The sequence below is a fragment of the Myiozetetes cayanensis genome, unplaced genomic scaffold (assembly GCF_022539395.1).
Source record: "Myiozetetes cayanensis isolate MyiCay16 unplaced genomic scaffold, myiCay2020 scf10, whole genome shotgun sequence".
Classification (NCBI taxonomy): domain Eukaryota; kingdom Metazoa; phylum Chordata; class Aves; order Passeriformes; family Tyrannidae; genus Myiozetetes; species Myiozetetes cayanensis.
The window spans coordinates 4,254,265-4,271,042 of NW_026086605.1; the positions used below are offsets into that span (position 1 = coordinate 4,254,265).

At 43.1% G+C, this 16,778-nt stretch overlaps 1 protein-coding gene across 2 annotated transcripts in view; it reads right to left on the minus strand.

Moving 5' to 3' along the window:
- The window catches only part of CUNH10orf90 (chromosome unknown C10orf90 homolog), a 64,709-nt gene that overhangs the window by 11,896 nt on the left and 36,035 nt on the right, over window positions 1-16,778 (minus strand). For both annotated transcript variants that reach the window (XR_007627422.1, XM_050305347.1), the window contains exons 4-6: window positions 4,175-4,426; window positions 2,121-2,308; window positions 923-1,121 (exon numbers count right to left, since the gene is read on the minus strand). Coding sequence is in view for 1 of the 2 variants with exons in the window: in XM_050305347.1 (XP_050161304.1) it covers window positions 923-1,121; window positions 2,121-2,308; window positions 4,175-4,426 (639 nt within the window). In the remaining variant the exon portion in view is untranslated. The remainder of the gene's footprint in view (window positions 1-922; window positions 1,122-2,120; window positions 2,309-4,174; window positions 4,427-16,778) is intronic.

Sequence of the window (16,778 nt, forward strand, 5' to 3'; positions counted from 1 at the left end):
CCCTGAGTTGAGGATATCAAACATTCCCTTTCCTGAATCCTCCAGGTGTCCCTTCTGGTTGTTTAACGTTTTCAATTGATTTACTTTTCAGTGGCATAATGTATCTTCAAACAGGCACAGTTTTAAAACCAAGATATAAAGAGGAATGCCAGTCAATCAAATAAATCTTTTTCTTTAGTCAACTGAGTTAATTAACAACCAGATGGTAATTAAAAGAAAAAAAAAGAAAAAAAAAGAAAAAAGAAAAAAGAAAAAGAAAAGCAATTTAACATCTTGTGCTTAGATAATATTTACAGAGGTGCTGTAGGGATGGAGCTGCTCAGAACTGCTTTACTCACTGGGTGTTGAGACTGTTTATCTCTGGGGTAATAAAACAACATATTCATCTTGAATCAGGAAATCACAGAGTTTAGATGCCTTGATTTAACAGTCCTGTACACAACAAAAGTTCTTTTCACAGCCCACTCACTGCCATGGGCTTCCTGAGTCAAATGGCAAATCCACACATGAAGCTCCTGAGAAGATTGGACCAGGCCTCCTAACCCCAAATCCCACCTTGTCTCCCTACCTGTCACCTCTCTCCCCAAAATGGTCTCCTGGGAGCTGGGAGAGGGATAAAATGCCATTTATTGCTGTCACCTCCACAATTAGCATCAACTCTGACCATGACTGCATGTGATAACAACAAAAAGTCCCCAAGGAGGTCTCCTCCTGCTGCCACAGACCACAGAACGCTCCTCATTGCCACTATCCCACCCCTGTGCTCCTGATTCTTTCTGCTGGGAGTATCCAGACGGATGCTGGAGCACAGGCAGGTGAGACAGGAGCAGCAGGTCTCTCGTGTTTTTTTCCACAAGTTAACATGGAAATACTACACATGTGGGAAGATTACAGAGCTGTTGCTGGTCACAGCTAAACTCACCACTGAGGGGGTCAGGAATGGTGTAGTGCTTTCTCCTGCTGGAAGTGGATGTTGAGGAGAGCTTGCGAACGAGCGCTCCCGGGCTGCCCAGAGGGGAGTCACTCTGCTGGGCTTTCCTCAGCTGCACCATGTGTTCCAGTCTCCTCAGCCTTTCTTGGGAGCGAGAGATGAACCGAGGATTGTGGATTTCTAGGGCTTCCTAGAGGACACAGAAAACCCACTTTATTTGGACATAATCCAGAGGAAGAAAAAAGCGTGATCGGCATCAATATGGGGGCAGAAGGGGTTCATTAAAGTGATGAAAACTATTCACAGAATGGTTTGGGTTGGAAGGGACTTTACAGACCATTTATTTCAACTCCCTGCCATGGGCAGGGACACCTTCCACTAGCCCAGGTTGCTCCAAGCTCCGTCCAACCTGACCTTGGACACTTCCAGGGATGGGGCAGCCACAGCTTCTCTGGGCAACCTGTGCCAGGGCCTGCCCACCCTCACAAGGGAGAATTCCTTCCCAATATCCCATCCAACCCTGCCCTCTGGCAGTCTGAAGCCATTCCCCCTTGTCCTATCAAGTTTATACATTTACATGTTTTGAATTACATATTTTTATAAGTCATCCAGTTCAAGTTCTTGATGTTTTGCCTATTTCCTTGTCTCACCCCATCGCTGCAGCAGCTTGTCACTGACAGTTCACAAACTCCCCTGTTTATTTAGATTGTCATGCAGATCTACTTAGAAAGAAAACACTTTCCAGTCAAAGGCTGCTTCAACATTTAGGAATGTCTTGGGGCAGAAGACAGGGCAGAGATTGGTCTGCAACATGTGCTGGAGTTAAAGGCAGCAAAGTACATCTGCTGCTCATGGTTGGTACCAACCTGGGGCCATGTCCACACCTTCAGCTGGTGCTTGTGGTGCTGGACATTTGGGAAATGGGAAAGTTTTAAAATCCCCAAATTTTTAACACATTCCTCTATAGGAGTGGCAGCTGGGGCTCAAAACGGGGAGCTTGGATAATCAGACAACTAAGCAAGTCTTGGCAGTGGATACAAACTGCCAAAACTTCCCTGGAAAGGAGAAAAATCAAGGAAAAGGGAAGTTCTGTCTGCAGGAAGCAAACAACATCCACTGGAAAAGAAAAAAAAAAAAAGGAAAAAGAAAGGAAAAAAAGGAGGAAAAAAGAAACAAATTGATATCTTACCTGCAGTGTCCATGGGGCTGCTGGAATTTCCTCCAGCTGGGAGCCGGTTCCTGGCCAGGTGAGCACATTGTTTTCCTCCCAAGTCACACCTGGCCAATGAGCTGTGGACAGTGTCACCCTCCTGGCTCGCTCCCACTCATCCTTGAGCTCCTTTATCCTCTCACCTGAACTGCAGAATTCGGAGTCGCCTTGGAGAGATTTAAAAGTTCGTTAACAGTGCATGGCTAATTTTTTATTGGGTTCTCCACCTCATTAGACTCAGAGGGCAGGTTCTGAAATAAGAGTGCCAAGGTGTTATTAATAGGCCTCATTAAGCAGAATAGATCAAATCTAATCTCCCTGCCCTGTGACACCCAGAGGATCTTTCACACTAAGCCAGAGCTCACGGTGAAGTATAATTGTAATTTTGATCTGTTTGCTGGTCTTCCCTTCCCAAAAGCAAGACACAGTTGCACCGTGGAAAGCAAAGGATATCAGGCTGTGACCTGCAGTTTGAGGTCACTCCAATTTATTGCACAAAATAACATATTGTTACACTTTGACTACATTGAGACTTCCACAAACAATACTGTTTTTTTTTTTTTTTTTTTTGCTGATAATACAGTTTGCTTTCTATCATTTCCACATATCCCTTAGTCAGTGGAAAGGCTCCATGAAAAAAATAATCAACAAAAGGTTCATATGCATTATAGCATATGAAAGCATTATTATGAAAGCTGTCAATTCACATTGAGGAAAAGAGATTATTTGCTACAATTATAATCAAATTTTAATGCTCACTGGCTGCTACTCCCTGCACAAATTAGGACCAAAAGAGGCTCTGTGCTCAAAAATCAGAGCTGACAAGATTCTTACTTGGAGGACAGAATGAATCCAAAATAACAAAGGAACTTCGGAAGAGCTCCATATGAACTATTTTGAAAAGTCACACTGGAGTACTACTTCTTCCTTGCCAAATAAATTGATTTCTAGAACTAAATATCTGGGAAGAAAGCCCGTTACTGTTTTATTTCAATTTTTGGTTACAATAAACTTCAAATATTTTCCTCTTTATGACATATTGTACATATTATATTGTACTTAAAAAACATATTAAAGTGATCTGCGTTGGGTACATTTGCCTTATAAAAGCCTGAGCTGTATTTCCTCCCTAATACTGTTCTTAGTAACATTTTGGAATAAACCTTGAGACCTGTGAACGTGGAATTAAACTCCTCAATAAGCCAGGTTAACAGAGGTGTGGATTAATGGGGTCTTCGACAGATCTCAGTGGATCCTTCACTTTTTGTAAAAGCAAAGTCACTTCCAGGTAGGAAAATTTAACTTCAGGTCCTGAATTTAGGCTTCTCTCAGCTAAATGGGTGTTACATTCAGTAGCTTTATAGTCAATAATGAAAAGGTTTTGCCTATCTGCCCACAAAAAAATTATTAAGAAAAAAGGGTGTATGACCACTACAGCATTTTAAGGAATGAATTTCTCACAAACATATTGATACTAAAGCCAAATTAATCTCAGTTGTCTTCTGCAAAAATATCTTATGCGTGAATACAGCTGCTTGTGTCACCTCCAGTTGAGCTGTGAGAATAAATGTTGGAAGTAAGACATCCCAGCCGCTGCTGAACTCGAGGAAATTATGTTTTACATGCTGAAACCTTGTTGATAATCACAGTTCAGGCTGTTGTGTCAGAAAGAAAAGGATGCAGAAGTGAAAGAGAGGTATCAGAACGAGGTTGTAAAAATAACCTCACTTCTGGTGCTTCTTGGTTGGACTGGGGCTGCTTGACTTTGCAATTTTAATGCTTTTTCAAGATTTTCTTGAACCCTCCTTGCAAAGCAAGCCTATCCTTCTCGTTTTTATCTTGTTTTCTATTAACCATAGCAATGTATACAGTCAGATTAGCTGATTGATCTCTCACCAGATGACTCATACTCAGCACTTAAAGCTGGACAAAAATGGCCTGACTTTCCATTATTTCACATTTTTCTTTGAGACTGATCTCATCTTATTATTGAAACCATATTCCTGACAACCCCAGCAGGATTTGTACCTTACTTTTTAGGAGCTGGTTCTGCCTGTGAGCGTTTTCTTCCGAGAGGATCCTTGATGATGTTTTTGTATTGCACATACAGCTGGAGACAGACAGTTTTGGTTTGAGGAGGCCCTGTGCTTGGATCTCTTTGGATTTGGAGGTGTCTTTGGAGGGATCTCTCCTTTTTGATGAGCCAGCAGCAGTGATTGCCTCTCTTGATGCTGCATCTGGAAGAATGCAACTCCTCTTCCTTCTTCCCAACAGCATTTGTGTTCCTGTGAAAAACAGAAAAAAAACCACCCCAAATCCCATATCATGGGAATACTGCTTTTTTTTTTTTCACAGTTCACAAGATTTTTATTTCTTGCAAAACTGCTTTCAGAAGTGTATTTTTAAAAGTTGTAACTGATACAAGTTTCATATCAGGATTGCTGTGCAGCTGTGCTGTAACAAAAAGTTATTGACAGGAATAATCACAGAGGGTATAAACAATCTCAGAGGGCACCACTCAGAAAAACACACTGCCCTTCTAAAAAATACACACACATTCTGATGGATAGCACGGGAAAGTCAAGATATCTCTGACAAAAAACTGTGCTATGTGTCTTTGTCTTGCCTCTTATTCATGTAAGAGGAAGGGCATGGACCTCTTGCAGGTCCTCAGAGGAGGCACCAAGATGATCAGAGGGATGGAACAGCTCTGCTGAGAGGAAAGGCTGAGAGAGTTGGGATTGATCAGCCTGGAAATAAGAAGACTCTGGGGTGACCTAATTGTGGCCTTCCAAGACCTGACAGGAGCCTGCAGGAAAGATGGAGAGAGAATATTTACAGGGCCTGGAGTGACGGGACAAAGGGCAAGGGCTTCAAACTAAAAGAGAGTAGGTTTAGATCAGATATTAGGGAAAAGTTCTTCCCTGTGAGGCCCTGGCACAGGGTGCCCAGAGAAGCTGTGGCTGCCCCTGGATCCCTGGAAGTGTCCAAGGCCAGGTTGGTTGGGGCTTGGAGCAACCTGGGCTGGTGGAAGGTGTCCCTGCCCATGGCAGGGGGTGGGAATGAGATGATCTTTAAGGTCTCCTCCAACCCAAACCATTCTAGGATTTTATGATTTAAAATTGATTAAACCAAGTGTCTGTTTACAAAGGTGCATTTTAGGCAGAGTTTGGAAGGGAGAAAAAGTAGCGTAGCAAAAAAATAGAAAATAAGGAAACTATATCCAAGAAATTAGGGACAGCACGGAGATGGCATCAGGATCAGCTAGGGGAGAAAGGAGGAGCAGATGGGAACTGTTCAATGTCTCTGTAAGCTCCTGGGCAGTAGCCCCTTGTAGCAGTAGCCCCATGGCCATACATACAGCTCTGCTCCTCCTTTTTAATCCTGTGCATTAATGGCCTATTGGCAGTTTTAGTCACAGGCTGGCTCAGCCCTAGAGATTTAGGTAGGGGGGAATGACTGATGGCTATTTAAAATCTCTGAAAAAAAAAATGCAACTGAGACATTTGGGAGGTACAAGGGAAAAAAAACAACTGGTTTCAGCCCTAACCACAAAGCCAAACAAACCAGGCAGGGATTGTCCTACTGTATAATGTGGACATCAAACGTTCCATAAATGACTGGTATTTCTAATACAAAGGCTTTTTAAAGCAGATTTAAAGTAATTCCTTTCTCTGCTGACTCACTCTCAGCAGCTGCCCCTCTCTAAACACTTCTTTCCCATGTCTTAGTTGAGGACAGAGGGAAGATTAGAAGTGTTTTTCTCCTCTGAACAATCCATAAGAAAGGATGAGATGGCACTGGTGGTATTTAAAAGCCTTGTAGATGTGGCACTTGGGGACGCAGGTTAGTGGCAGGCTTGGCAGTGCTGGAGGAATGGCTGGACTCGATGATCTTAGAGAGCTTTTCCAACCTAAACCATTCTGTGTTTCTGTGATTCCATCTTAGACACTTTCTTATCTCACAGTCATTCACTAAAATCAGATCTTGCAGTGTGGCAAGTTTTCAGTTCCTTTTCCCAATCCTTAATCCACCCACAATAGATGAGAAATACTCTTGCCACAAAATGATGGTCTCCTATGCATTTTAGTGGTCTGAGTGGCTCTTTTTGACTACCCTGTATTTCTGAGGAAATCAGAGCCATTATGATACAGCATTTACTATTTTCCCCTTACCATGCAGATCAGAAAGTTTTGAACAGAGAATCACAGAATTGTTTAGGTTGGCAAAGACCTCCAAGATCATCGACTCCAATCATAACATCTTAAGTTCCTTTCTGTAAACGTTCATACAGGGAGATGGAGTCAGCTTCTCAGGGGATCCTCTAATGAGGGATCCCTGAAGATCAGCACAGACAGAAAAAAAAACCAGCCCTTTTTTAATTGATTGAGATGAACCCCATCCTAAGCAATTTCACAGCCTTACAAGGAAACCTGGTCAAAGCAAGGAGGTGCCTACAGAGCTCTCAGATTCTGGGGTAGCATCCAAGCTCTCCCTCTCCTCTCTAACTTATTTTTCTCCTTGCTTTTCATGCCTTGCAAATATTTGCCTTATCTTTTGTCAAAACTAAACTCTCTTCTCAGAGGGAAATGGTTTTGATGCAAATGCTCTCAGCACACTGGGCAGACTCAATTCTGTGCACACACTCCGAGTTCATCCATACACAGCGAGCCTGTTCCTTCAGTCCCTGACTGATCCCATACCTGCAGTCACACACTGTGTTGTCATGAATATCTTAGGGCATGGGGAGAGGAAAAAACACTGGGACGGATTAATGGGGTCATGGGCATCACAGAGTGTTTGTGGGAGGAGGAAGGAACAAGCAGTGGGGTAGGAGAAGATGAAGAAAGCAGCAGGTAGCATTAACTGCAGAGGAGGAAGTCCTCTCACTAAGGCAGCCAAGATGTTAGATGGATAGAGGGGGAAAAAAAAAGAGCCACAGAAAGGAACCTGAATGGAAAACAGATTATCTCATTAAATCACCTTTTAAATGAAAAGAGTTTACTGGCCAGCAGACAACAGAGAGAAGAAGAAACTGGAAAGGAGAAAAGAGTTTCTGCTCATCCATGGTTGCATCAAAGTAGGAGATAATTTGCCTTCATGTCAAGAAACGGTCTGTGCAACAAACAGGGGTGTGTTGTGAAGCCAAACAGCTTCTTCCCTTAGACTGTCAGACAGCTCAAAGCATGGCTGTGTCCCCAGGAGGGGCTGTTTGGCTGCTGGGCATCAGTACCCAAAACTCCAGCTGGAATCATCAAGGTGGTCAAAACGGACTGTGAGGAAGAAGGGTAAAACAGGGGAGACCAGAGTGAGTGAAGGAGCAGACTCTCACATCTCTCCTCTCTAACTTCTTAGTATATTGATCTGAACAAAAGAAAGAAGAGTATTCACACTCCATTTACTCCTAACTACCAGGCCAGTTATTTGTGGATATTGGCTTCCAAGTGTAAGTACAGGAACCTCCAAGAAGTGAGAATTAAGCTCCAGGAAATGCCTTACAAATGGAGACAACCCTCCCTCCTCACTGCATCCTTACCCTGCCAAAAGAAATGCCACCAATGACATTGACCCCCACAAGGTCTGGGGGATACCTATAAAGACATGGATTAGGAGAGAAAGAAATGCACCAACAAAACTAGGAATGGGGTCTCAAATTAGAAAAAGGTGATGGATGATTCTTAGTGTTTTGTGACAACAAAAGGATGACTAAGAAAGAATTAAAACCAGCACAATTCCTCCTGAAATTCAGGTATAAAACCACCACATCCCTCCTGCATGAAAACTGTCTTCCTTAGATCTTGTTCTAACATCATAACTGAATCTTAATCCTTATTAGATTCACAGTATAGGGGGATTTTAAAAATTTTTTTTAGTTAATTAAGGTGACAAAAAAGGTGCGTCTTGTTCTTGTCTAACATCGAAGGCAATCAGAATAATAACAGAGGCAATTTGCTAAATTCTTTCCTCCAACTCCCTCTTGAATTAACCTTTCTGTTCAAAAGGTACACCCAGGTGCAGGGAATCCACAGTAAAAAAAACACAGCAAAGCAAACCAGACAAGGGCTCCAAAGATCAGCTCCCTCATCCTCAGGGCAGCTCTCAGTTACCTTCACTAACGAACACACATGCAAATGATATTGAGGGGAAAAAAAAAAGAGAACAAGGCAAAGGTACTTAAAGGTAAGATCACAGCGTTTCACTCTCTACATTCTGGACCCATTTTTAATATGCTGTGTGGGGAATTAGGACTGCTACTCTCATTAAGACTATCTGGAATTGTATATCTAAATCCCCACGAACCAAACTTGAAATGTATATGCCCCTCTGAGAGTGGCTAGAATTGCAACTGGATGACTAGAAATATATGGTTTTCCTATTATCCCAGCTGAAGAAAGACTTTAAAACTAATGAACAAAGACATGCAAGTGTAATGCTTTGGGAGATACAGGAGAGCGAAACTCAAAGGAACAGAAAACAGAACGACTCCATTAATAAAATTCAGTGAGTACAGATCCTAGTTGTAAAAGTGCAGGAGAAAATTTAGGGAACAAAGTCATAATTACATTTGGAGAAAGGTCATTTTTGCCCTGTGCAAGAAAGAAGATGACAACAGCTCAATTTTTAAATAATGACTTAGTGAAAACCAGACCATATTGGGGGAGTTAAAGATATTCTGCGAAACCAAGGGTAGGTTTTCAAAAACTCCTTTAAAAAAAAAAAAAAAAAGGAATCCTTGATCTCTGAGTAAAATAAGTATATTGTTTTACTGTAAAGTATCTTTTTACATTCCCCCTCCTCTCCCTTCAGGGGGTTTTGCTAACGGGAAGTGACCCTGCATTACAGCAGGTTAAACTTGCCTTTCCTCGAGACACACACAATCCAGGCAAACATCCCCTTTGCCATTGTTACTGCCTTTTTTTTTTTTCCTCCCCTTTCACTTTGCAACAGGATAATGCAGCTTTTCAGGCTTGCACAGAAGACTCTTCCACAGCGTTTCAGTGGGGATTTTGGGCGATTTCTGACAAAGTGCTTCTTTGAAATCAGCCGAAGTTCGTTTCGGCAGCCACGGCACCACAAATCCTGCCCGGCCACTGAGCCAGCCCCACACACAAGGTGCCTGGGAAGGAGACACACAGTGCTGATCCACTGTGTGTCATTAATGAGATCAGACATCCCCACTGTAGGTAGGCTTTCCATTCCAGACCACCCGTTGGTTTTTTTTTTTTTTATTTTAATTTAATAAAAGCCCCATGTCCTGAGCTGCTGAGCTCTCCCAGACCTCCGTGGTGGGAGCTGATGCTGCCAATACCCCAAGCAGAGAGCAGCAGCAATTAACATTCCTCAAATACAAGAAACTTCTCCCTTCTTCAAGATTTAGACCCAGGGACTTGTAGGAGTGGGTTGCACAGAGCCCACACGTGCCTCAAGCAATGATCCCTAATCCAAAGCAAGACTCCAGCCTCCCGATGACAAAGACTGATGACTCAATTCTTATCATGAATCAAGGATTGCCACAGCTAAGCCACACGGTCTCAGACATGAGTAAACAGCCCACATCATCTCAGCAGCCTGGTAACACAGAAAGATGGAAACACTGAGAGCAATGACAGTGTTATTAGTTATTTCAGTGCTTGTCAAGGGATGCAGGATAGGATGGATAATTTATTTTTCACATCGCTGCCGAGGAAAAGGCATCACTTTTAATCAGTCAACAAGCTGCAGTCGGCGAGGAGTGCTACAAAATTCAGATGTTTCTACTAAAATTTCTGCTGGCCAGCCATGAGCCCCATGTCCCAAACTGCCTCCTGATGTTTGTCAAATGACTCATTTACAAGAGGCAGCGTCAGCTGCTGCTCAGCATTAGCATCCATGGAAACTACCTGAATTGCTGGGAATGTGGCTCTGCCCATGCTCCCTGTTCAAAATGTGATGCTAAACAAGGTCTTGATTTACCATCCAACAAAAACCTGGGGTTGGATCCTGAGAAACGGGGCTGGGCCACGTCCTCAGCTCCATCCCCAGAATTGTCAAGATCCAAAGTCAAGGTTACTTTGTGAGCATGAAGCAGGAGAATCAGACAGCCCATTACTCCCAGTGAACGTGTCATTGTACCTGCACTAATTCTTTTTCAAACAGCTCTGCCTGGTGGGGATAAAGCTTAATTATCTCAGCTATATCAATAATACCTCAAGCTAAGAGTCTAGATTTAAAAAATTATCTCTAACAAAAAAAGGTTGTCTTTTTTCCTAGCTCTCTCTTTTGGGTTTTCTTTAAACCATGTTGACAGCTGTGGACACATTTCTCAGAAGGAAAAAGGCTTTCTTTTGGCAAAAACTAATATTTGACTGTAGGAAGTTGTAATCATTTATAAGAGAAAGCTTATTGAGTGTACCTAAGAGCTGTTAGGCTTCAAACCTATAATCAGTCCAAAGTAGGAAAAGCTTCTTGATGTCAAGAAATACCTTGTTTACAGAAGGCTTTTGGCAAAATTAGTGTAGTCCCACACTTGGCTTCAGAGCAACCTATCCCATAACCAACTAATCAACAGCCCCTCACAATAAGCCTCTCTGTGGTGATGGCTAATTTGTTTTCTCTAAACACTTCACAAAGAATTAATTGATCTTCTTTCTTGGTGTCAAGCAAGGCAATGACACTTATTTCAGGGAGGTACTGGGTACAGATGTGCTGCTGAGGACAGGATGTGACGCTGGCATGGAGAGGTTTGGTGGAAAGAAGGATTTGCAAGGGCTGCACCAGCAAAATGGTGCAGTTCAATGGCCTCGAGTTGCACCAAGAGAGGTTCAGGTTGGCCATCAGGAAACGTTTCTTCACTGAAATTTAAGTTAAGTGATGCAGTTCAGTGAGCATGGCAGTGTTCGGTTGAAGGTTGGACTTTAAAATCTCGGAGGTCTTTTCCAACCTTAATGGTTCTCTGACTCTATCAGTGGCACCTGCAGGACATCATCTTACACTCCAAACCATGACAGTGTGTTGTTGCTGCAGAATAGTGCAGTGGGCAGCTAATAATCCACCTCCATGATTCGATCTGACTGCTTGCACCAGTGAGCTCCCAATATCCAGCTGGTCGACTACAGTGTTTGTATATTTTCCTAACATTTTCCCCCTTTGCTTCCCGTGAGCTGGGACAGAATAAAAGGAAAAATATTTCCTTTTCATTAAGCCTTTCATAATTTGGAGGTTGGTCAAGCACCTGGTAATTATTTTCTCATTTAGGAGAATCGGTCTTAGATTTTAGACCCATGCTTTGAACCATCCCAGTTTTTCTTGCCTTGTTTTTTTGGCCGTGCCGTGCCAGAGCTGTGTCTTTAACAGACCCAACACTCCCAGGCAACTGGTCCTTGGAGTGAGAGGATGTGTGTTCACATTGTTAAGAACCATGGAAACGGTTATTGAAAAATACTTTGAAATTTGCTGCTGTACTTGGGAGACATTCCCAAGTAACAGCCACAAACCGAAAACCTCGGAGTCAGAAATCCGTGTTTGCATTTCCAGGATGTCACGCTAGAAGCTATCAGGCACTATTGTAATGACTCAAGGAGTAATCTGATGCAGTGTGACTTTAAAAAAAAATATGTTCAGGATGATTCAGAACATTTAAATGGTGATTTGCAGGGTAAGAAACGTATCGACCACTTGGTATTCTCATCATGTCCGAGGCACCTAGTTCAGCTCTTTCTGATAATTTACCACAGCCAGGCTGAGCCAAGTATTCATTTCACAGACTGCAGAAGGGTTGTTCCTGGTTTAAACCAAGTGTGAATTAGGGGAAAATGAGGCCCTTTACTCCAGTGGCATAATGCAGTCACTGAAGCCACAGAGCCCATCTCTTTTAATCGTTATTTTAATGATTCTGGTATTCCATCCGCTGCCGCTTGCCCTGAGTGCTAACGAGTGACTTGCACCCTCCAGAGCCTTTCACTCCAAACTGCCTCACGTTTTCACCAACTCTGACAGCTCCAGATAGAAATGTCATAGAATCACAGAATCACAGAGTTGTGTAGGTTGAAAAAGATCTTTAACATCATCGAGTCAAACTTAACCAAGATGGAAAACAGCAGAAGAATCAAACCCTTAACTTTCACAAGCCAAAACCACTTAGATAGTCAGACAATACAAAGATCTTTGGGAAAATCACTCTAATTCATTAACAGAGCAGACACCCCTCTGTTTTCTTGAGAAACCATGGCCTTTCTATCCATCACATTCATTGCTATGTCCCATAACATAAAACTGAGCCTTTAATCCCCAAAAGGCACCTGAGGGTGAGGAGCTCCTTCAACTCCAGCCAAATTATTTTATGGTCATGCCCTTAAACAAACAAAACCATCCATAAAAAATCCCAAAGAAAAGAAAAACCAAGAAATTCCAACCATCCCTGGCTGCTCGTTGCCTTAAACCACAGAGAAATCATTAAAGAACAATTAGATCCATAAGAAAATAGTCTCAGCCTGGGTCACTGTGACATCACAGTGGCATCACTGAAAAACGGCTTAAGGGCAGCTTTGACTAACACAACTTGAACATCATCCATCCTTCTTGCTTCCACCTGTTGTCTAAGATCTCTAACATTTATCCATGTGATGGGCAGAAGGCCACACAGGTCTTCTGAGCCCCATAGTTTAAATAAATGGAATAATAAACATCCCTCCACACTGATCTCTTACTTCTCTTACACCCAAAGACATCATCACCCCTTCCTTGGTTGCAACAGATGATGGGGAAACCGGCAGCAGGTAAATGAAACAAAGAGCAGAGCTCGAGAGCTTGGGATTCCATAAATGAGAAAGGGCCCGCCAGAGAAGAAGAGGCATCCTCTAACTTCTAAAAAATGAATAAAAAAGCTCCAGGATAAACACAGGTAACTGCTATTGCCCATCACACAGGTTGGGGTCTGTCTCAAAGGCTGGTAGCACCTTCCAGAGTCACCCAGAACAGGACTGCTGATTGCCCACCGAGTTCTCAGCATCTGAAAGGATCGATTCCTCAATTCTGAGCCTGTGATGCAGCACACGAAGGTCACATTGCAGTGTGACACAGACCCAATGACACAAAACGTCTAGACTAAGGAAAATTGACAGCCTCCTCCATTTTAAATTTATACCAGATGAAGGGAAACATCAAAGGAGAGCTTTTTAATGGGCTTTTTGGCATGTGGTGCTTTGTTCTTAACAAGTCGGCACCAGCTGCTGTGTCCATAGTGCCAAGTCAGTAACGTCCCTGGCCAGATTCTGGGCTGATGTAAATCAGTGTCACCCCTCAGAAGGCAGAGATTTCTATTGGTTGACATCAGCTGAAGGTTTGGCTCTCTGTGCTTAGCAGGTGCAAGCTAAAGTAAAATCCTGTGTGCCATATTTCATATTTCTCCTGTCTTCACCATCCCTGCTGCTGTACACATTCACAGGCTGGAGAGCTAATTGGCATCAGCTGGAGCTACTCAAGTTTCTATACAATAAATTCCATATTGTAAGGAACAGCTTTCCTCTAATTATATCTTGTTCATGTATACATATATATATATATATTTACACACACACAAATCTTGTGCTCTGCCCTGTTGAACGGTGACTTTCCCATAAACAGAAGATGATGTGAGAACACCAGATAGGCCACATTCTTTCACCACAACATTTCAAATACTATTTAATAATTGAAAGTAAATACTACTTATAGCCTTCAGATTTCCTCATTAGCCCATGCTGATTACCAGGAGTATATATTAGTTTAAAGGTGACCTACAGTATCCCCTTGATGCATAAATATCTCAAGTATCAGGGGCTCTTCAATGTGTATTTAAAGCACAAATATATTTTTATTTTGCAGGTAGAAGCACCTCAAAGTCCCACAGCACCAGCTGTTCTGATTTTACTCCAGTAGGAGTATGTATATACATACCTGAGCACTGCATAAAGAAATTAAAATAGCTCTTGAAACAAATTAAATCTAGTTATTTACCCCTTAGAAAACATGCTGCTGACTTCAGCACTTGTTAATAAAACTCTTGTTTAAGAGGGAAACAAGCCTGTAATCACCTGGGGCCATTCAACACCCCAAAAGCCCAGATCCCATCTCAGTTTTCCCCCTTCACTGACTCGAGTAGTTTTAATTAAGTGAATTATGCTTTCCAGTCACCTGCCATTCTCTTTGGGAAAAGGCAACTCCATTACCAGCTCTCTGATCTGTCCTGTTCACTGATGTAAATGTTTCCTTCGCCTCCTGAGCAATCCAACTCCCCTGGACACCCCCACTGGTTCCAGTGCCCACAGCTCCTGCTGGCCACATCCATTACAACCATCCCCAGGGTGTGCCATTCACCTCCCACTGCTCACTCACTCATGGAATCACAGAATCATTAAGGTTGGAAAAGACCTTTAAGGTCATCGAGTCCAACTGCTCCTCCAGCACTGCCAAGGTCACCACTAACCCACGTCCCCAGGAGTCACTTCTACACAGCTTTTAAATCCCCCCCTGGGATGGGGAGTCCACCCCTGCCCTGGGCAGCTGTGCCAGGGCTGGACAGCCCTTTTGGTGAAGAAATGTTTCCTATTATCCAATCTAAACCTCCCCTGGCCCAGCTTGAGGCCATTTCCCCTTGCCCTGTCCCTGTTCCCTGGGAGCAGAGCCCGAGACACCCCCCAGCTCCCCCCTCCTGTCAGGGAGTTGCAGAGCCAGAAGGTCCCCCCTGAACCTCCTTACCTCCAGGCTGAGCCCCCCCAGCTCCCTCAGCTGCTCCTGCTGCTCCAGACCCTTCCCCAGCTCCGTTCCCTTCCCTGGACACACTCCAGCCCCTCGTTATCTCTGTCTCTGTGAGGGGCCCAAAACTGACCCCAGGATTTGAGGCTTGGCCTCACCAGTGTCCAACACAGGGGACAGTCACTGACCTGGTCCTGCTGCCACACCAGTGCTGATACATATCCCATAGTCCTGATGTTTACATAGGAATGTGACTCATGAAATGCCCTTTTCTCCTCTCCCCCCACTCTCCTTGACCATCTTCTGTATCTCAACACAGAGTTGAGGAAGCCAGGGCAGCACCCACCATCCAAACTGGATTTACTCTCCACCTCCGTGGTTCTTCCTTAATAACTCTGCACAGCAGTTTTGGGTGCAACAACAAAAGAAGAACAAAACTGTAGCTGTTAGCAGAAACTATTTTGGTTTAGAAAATAGCTGAGGTTTGTGAAGATGCTCAGGTACCAAGAGGTTTACAGTTATTTAAGCTTAAACAGATAAATTCAGATGTTGGCATTTATAATCTTCCATAGAGAAGTAATGATACTGTTTAATCAAGAGGTCAAAAGGAATTTAAACTTGTTCCATTTTCTTCTCTTTGCCCCTTTTTAATAATTCAGCATAGAGCCCAGCAGGTAATAGATTGTAAAAGATGGATGGAAAACTAGATATTCATGTGGAATATATACTTCACGAAATGTAAGTGAGAAATTAAGATTAAAAATGTTCCTGTCTTCAGCAGAAACAAGACTAATCTTTTCATTTTTAACTTACCTTGTATTTATGAGACATCAGCTGCAGACAGTGAAGGAAATTGCAGCATTCCCTGAAAAGCAGCGTTAGCAGGTTCTGACAGCTTGTTAAAAGCTGTGACCAAAGGGAGGGTGATGCACATCCATCACCCGTGACAAGGACCCCATGGAGCCTGGCCAGGGTTTCCCCATGGCCATGCTCTGAGGTGGGTCCTGTGGCTCTCAGTGGGCCTCTTCACACGCTCCTCCAGCTGCCCAAGGGATGTAAATGCTGGTCACTCACAAAAATAAACACATTTAAGTCCCACGACTCCACTCTGCGTCCTCCCACAGTTGAAGCCTGACTTCATGTGTAACATGGATTTTCCAGCACTTAGAATTCAATTTCTTGCCAGATGATGGATGTAGAGGCCCAAAACAATGGAGCCAGTAGAAGGTACAGTCCACAGTGATGAAATCACGAGATCATATTCCATCCTTGGGATGCTCTAGGCACGAAACATGGCTTTGAACACCGAGCCTGAGAGGTTTGGATTTCTACTTATAATTGTCATCCATGAGCATAGCCCAGGATTTACATTTCATTAATAATCCTAAAATATCCCTTTCATATGTGGCACATGGTGGAAATACATAACTCTGGAGATTACCTGGAGCAGCCTCCTGCTGAAAGCAGGGCCTTAGATTAGGTTATCCAGGTCTGTGCAAAGCCAAGCCTTGAATGCTTGGATTTGAACACGAAATAGTATGAATAATCCTGTAAGTAGAGTTATCATTACTTTAGTGAAGTCACACACACACACACAAAAAAAAAAATTAAGGAAAATGACATTCCAAAGAGGCCATGACTCAACTGGCCCTTTGGGAGACAGCAAACCTGGCCCCAGTACCTGTAAAGCAGAGAAGTATTTGGGTGCTCATTCCAATTCAGATCCTAATAAAGCAGCCTGTACATCCTGGAAACTACATTTACAGATTTCATACACAGAAGTGTAGACTTGAAAGTAATTTTTCTTCTTTTTTTTTTTTTTTTTTTTTTAAACCATGGTGATGTTATTACCACTTGTATTTCTGCTGGCAGGAAGGTATTGCCTCCAGCTGCAAACCAATATAAACTCCAACTTTCTGGGTCATC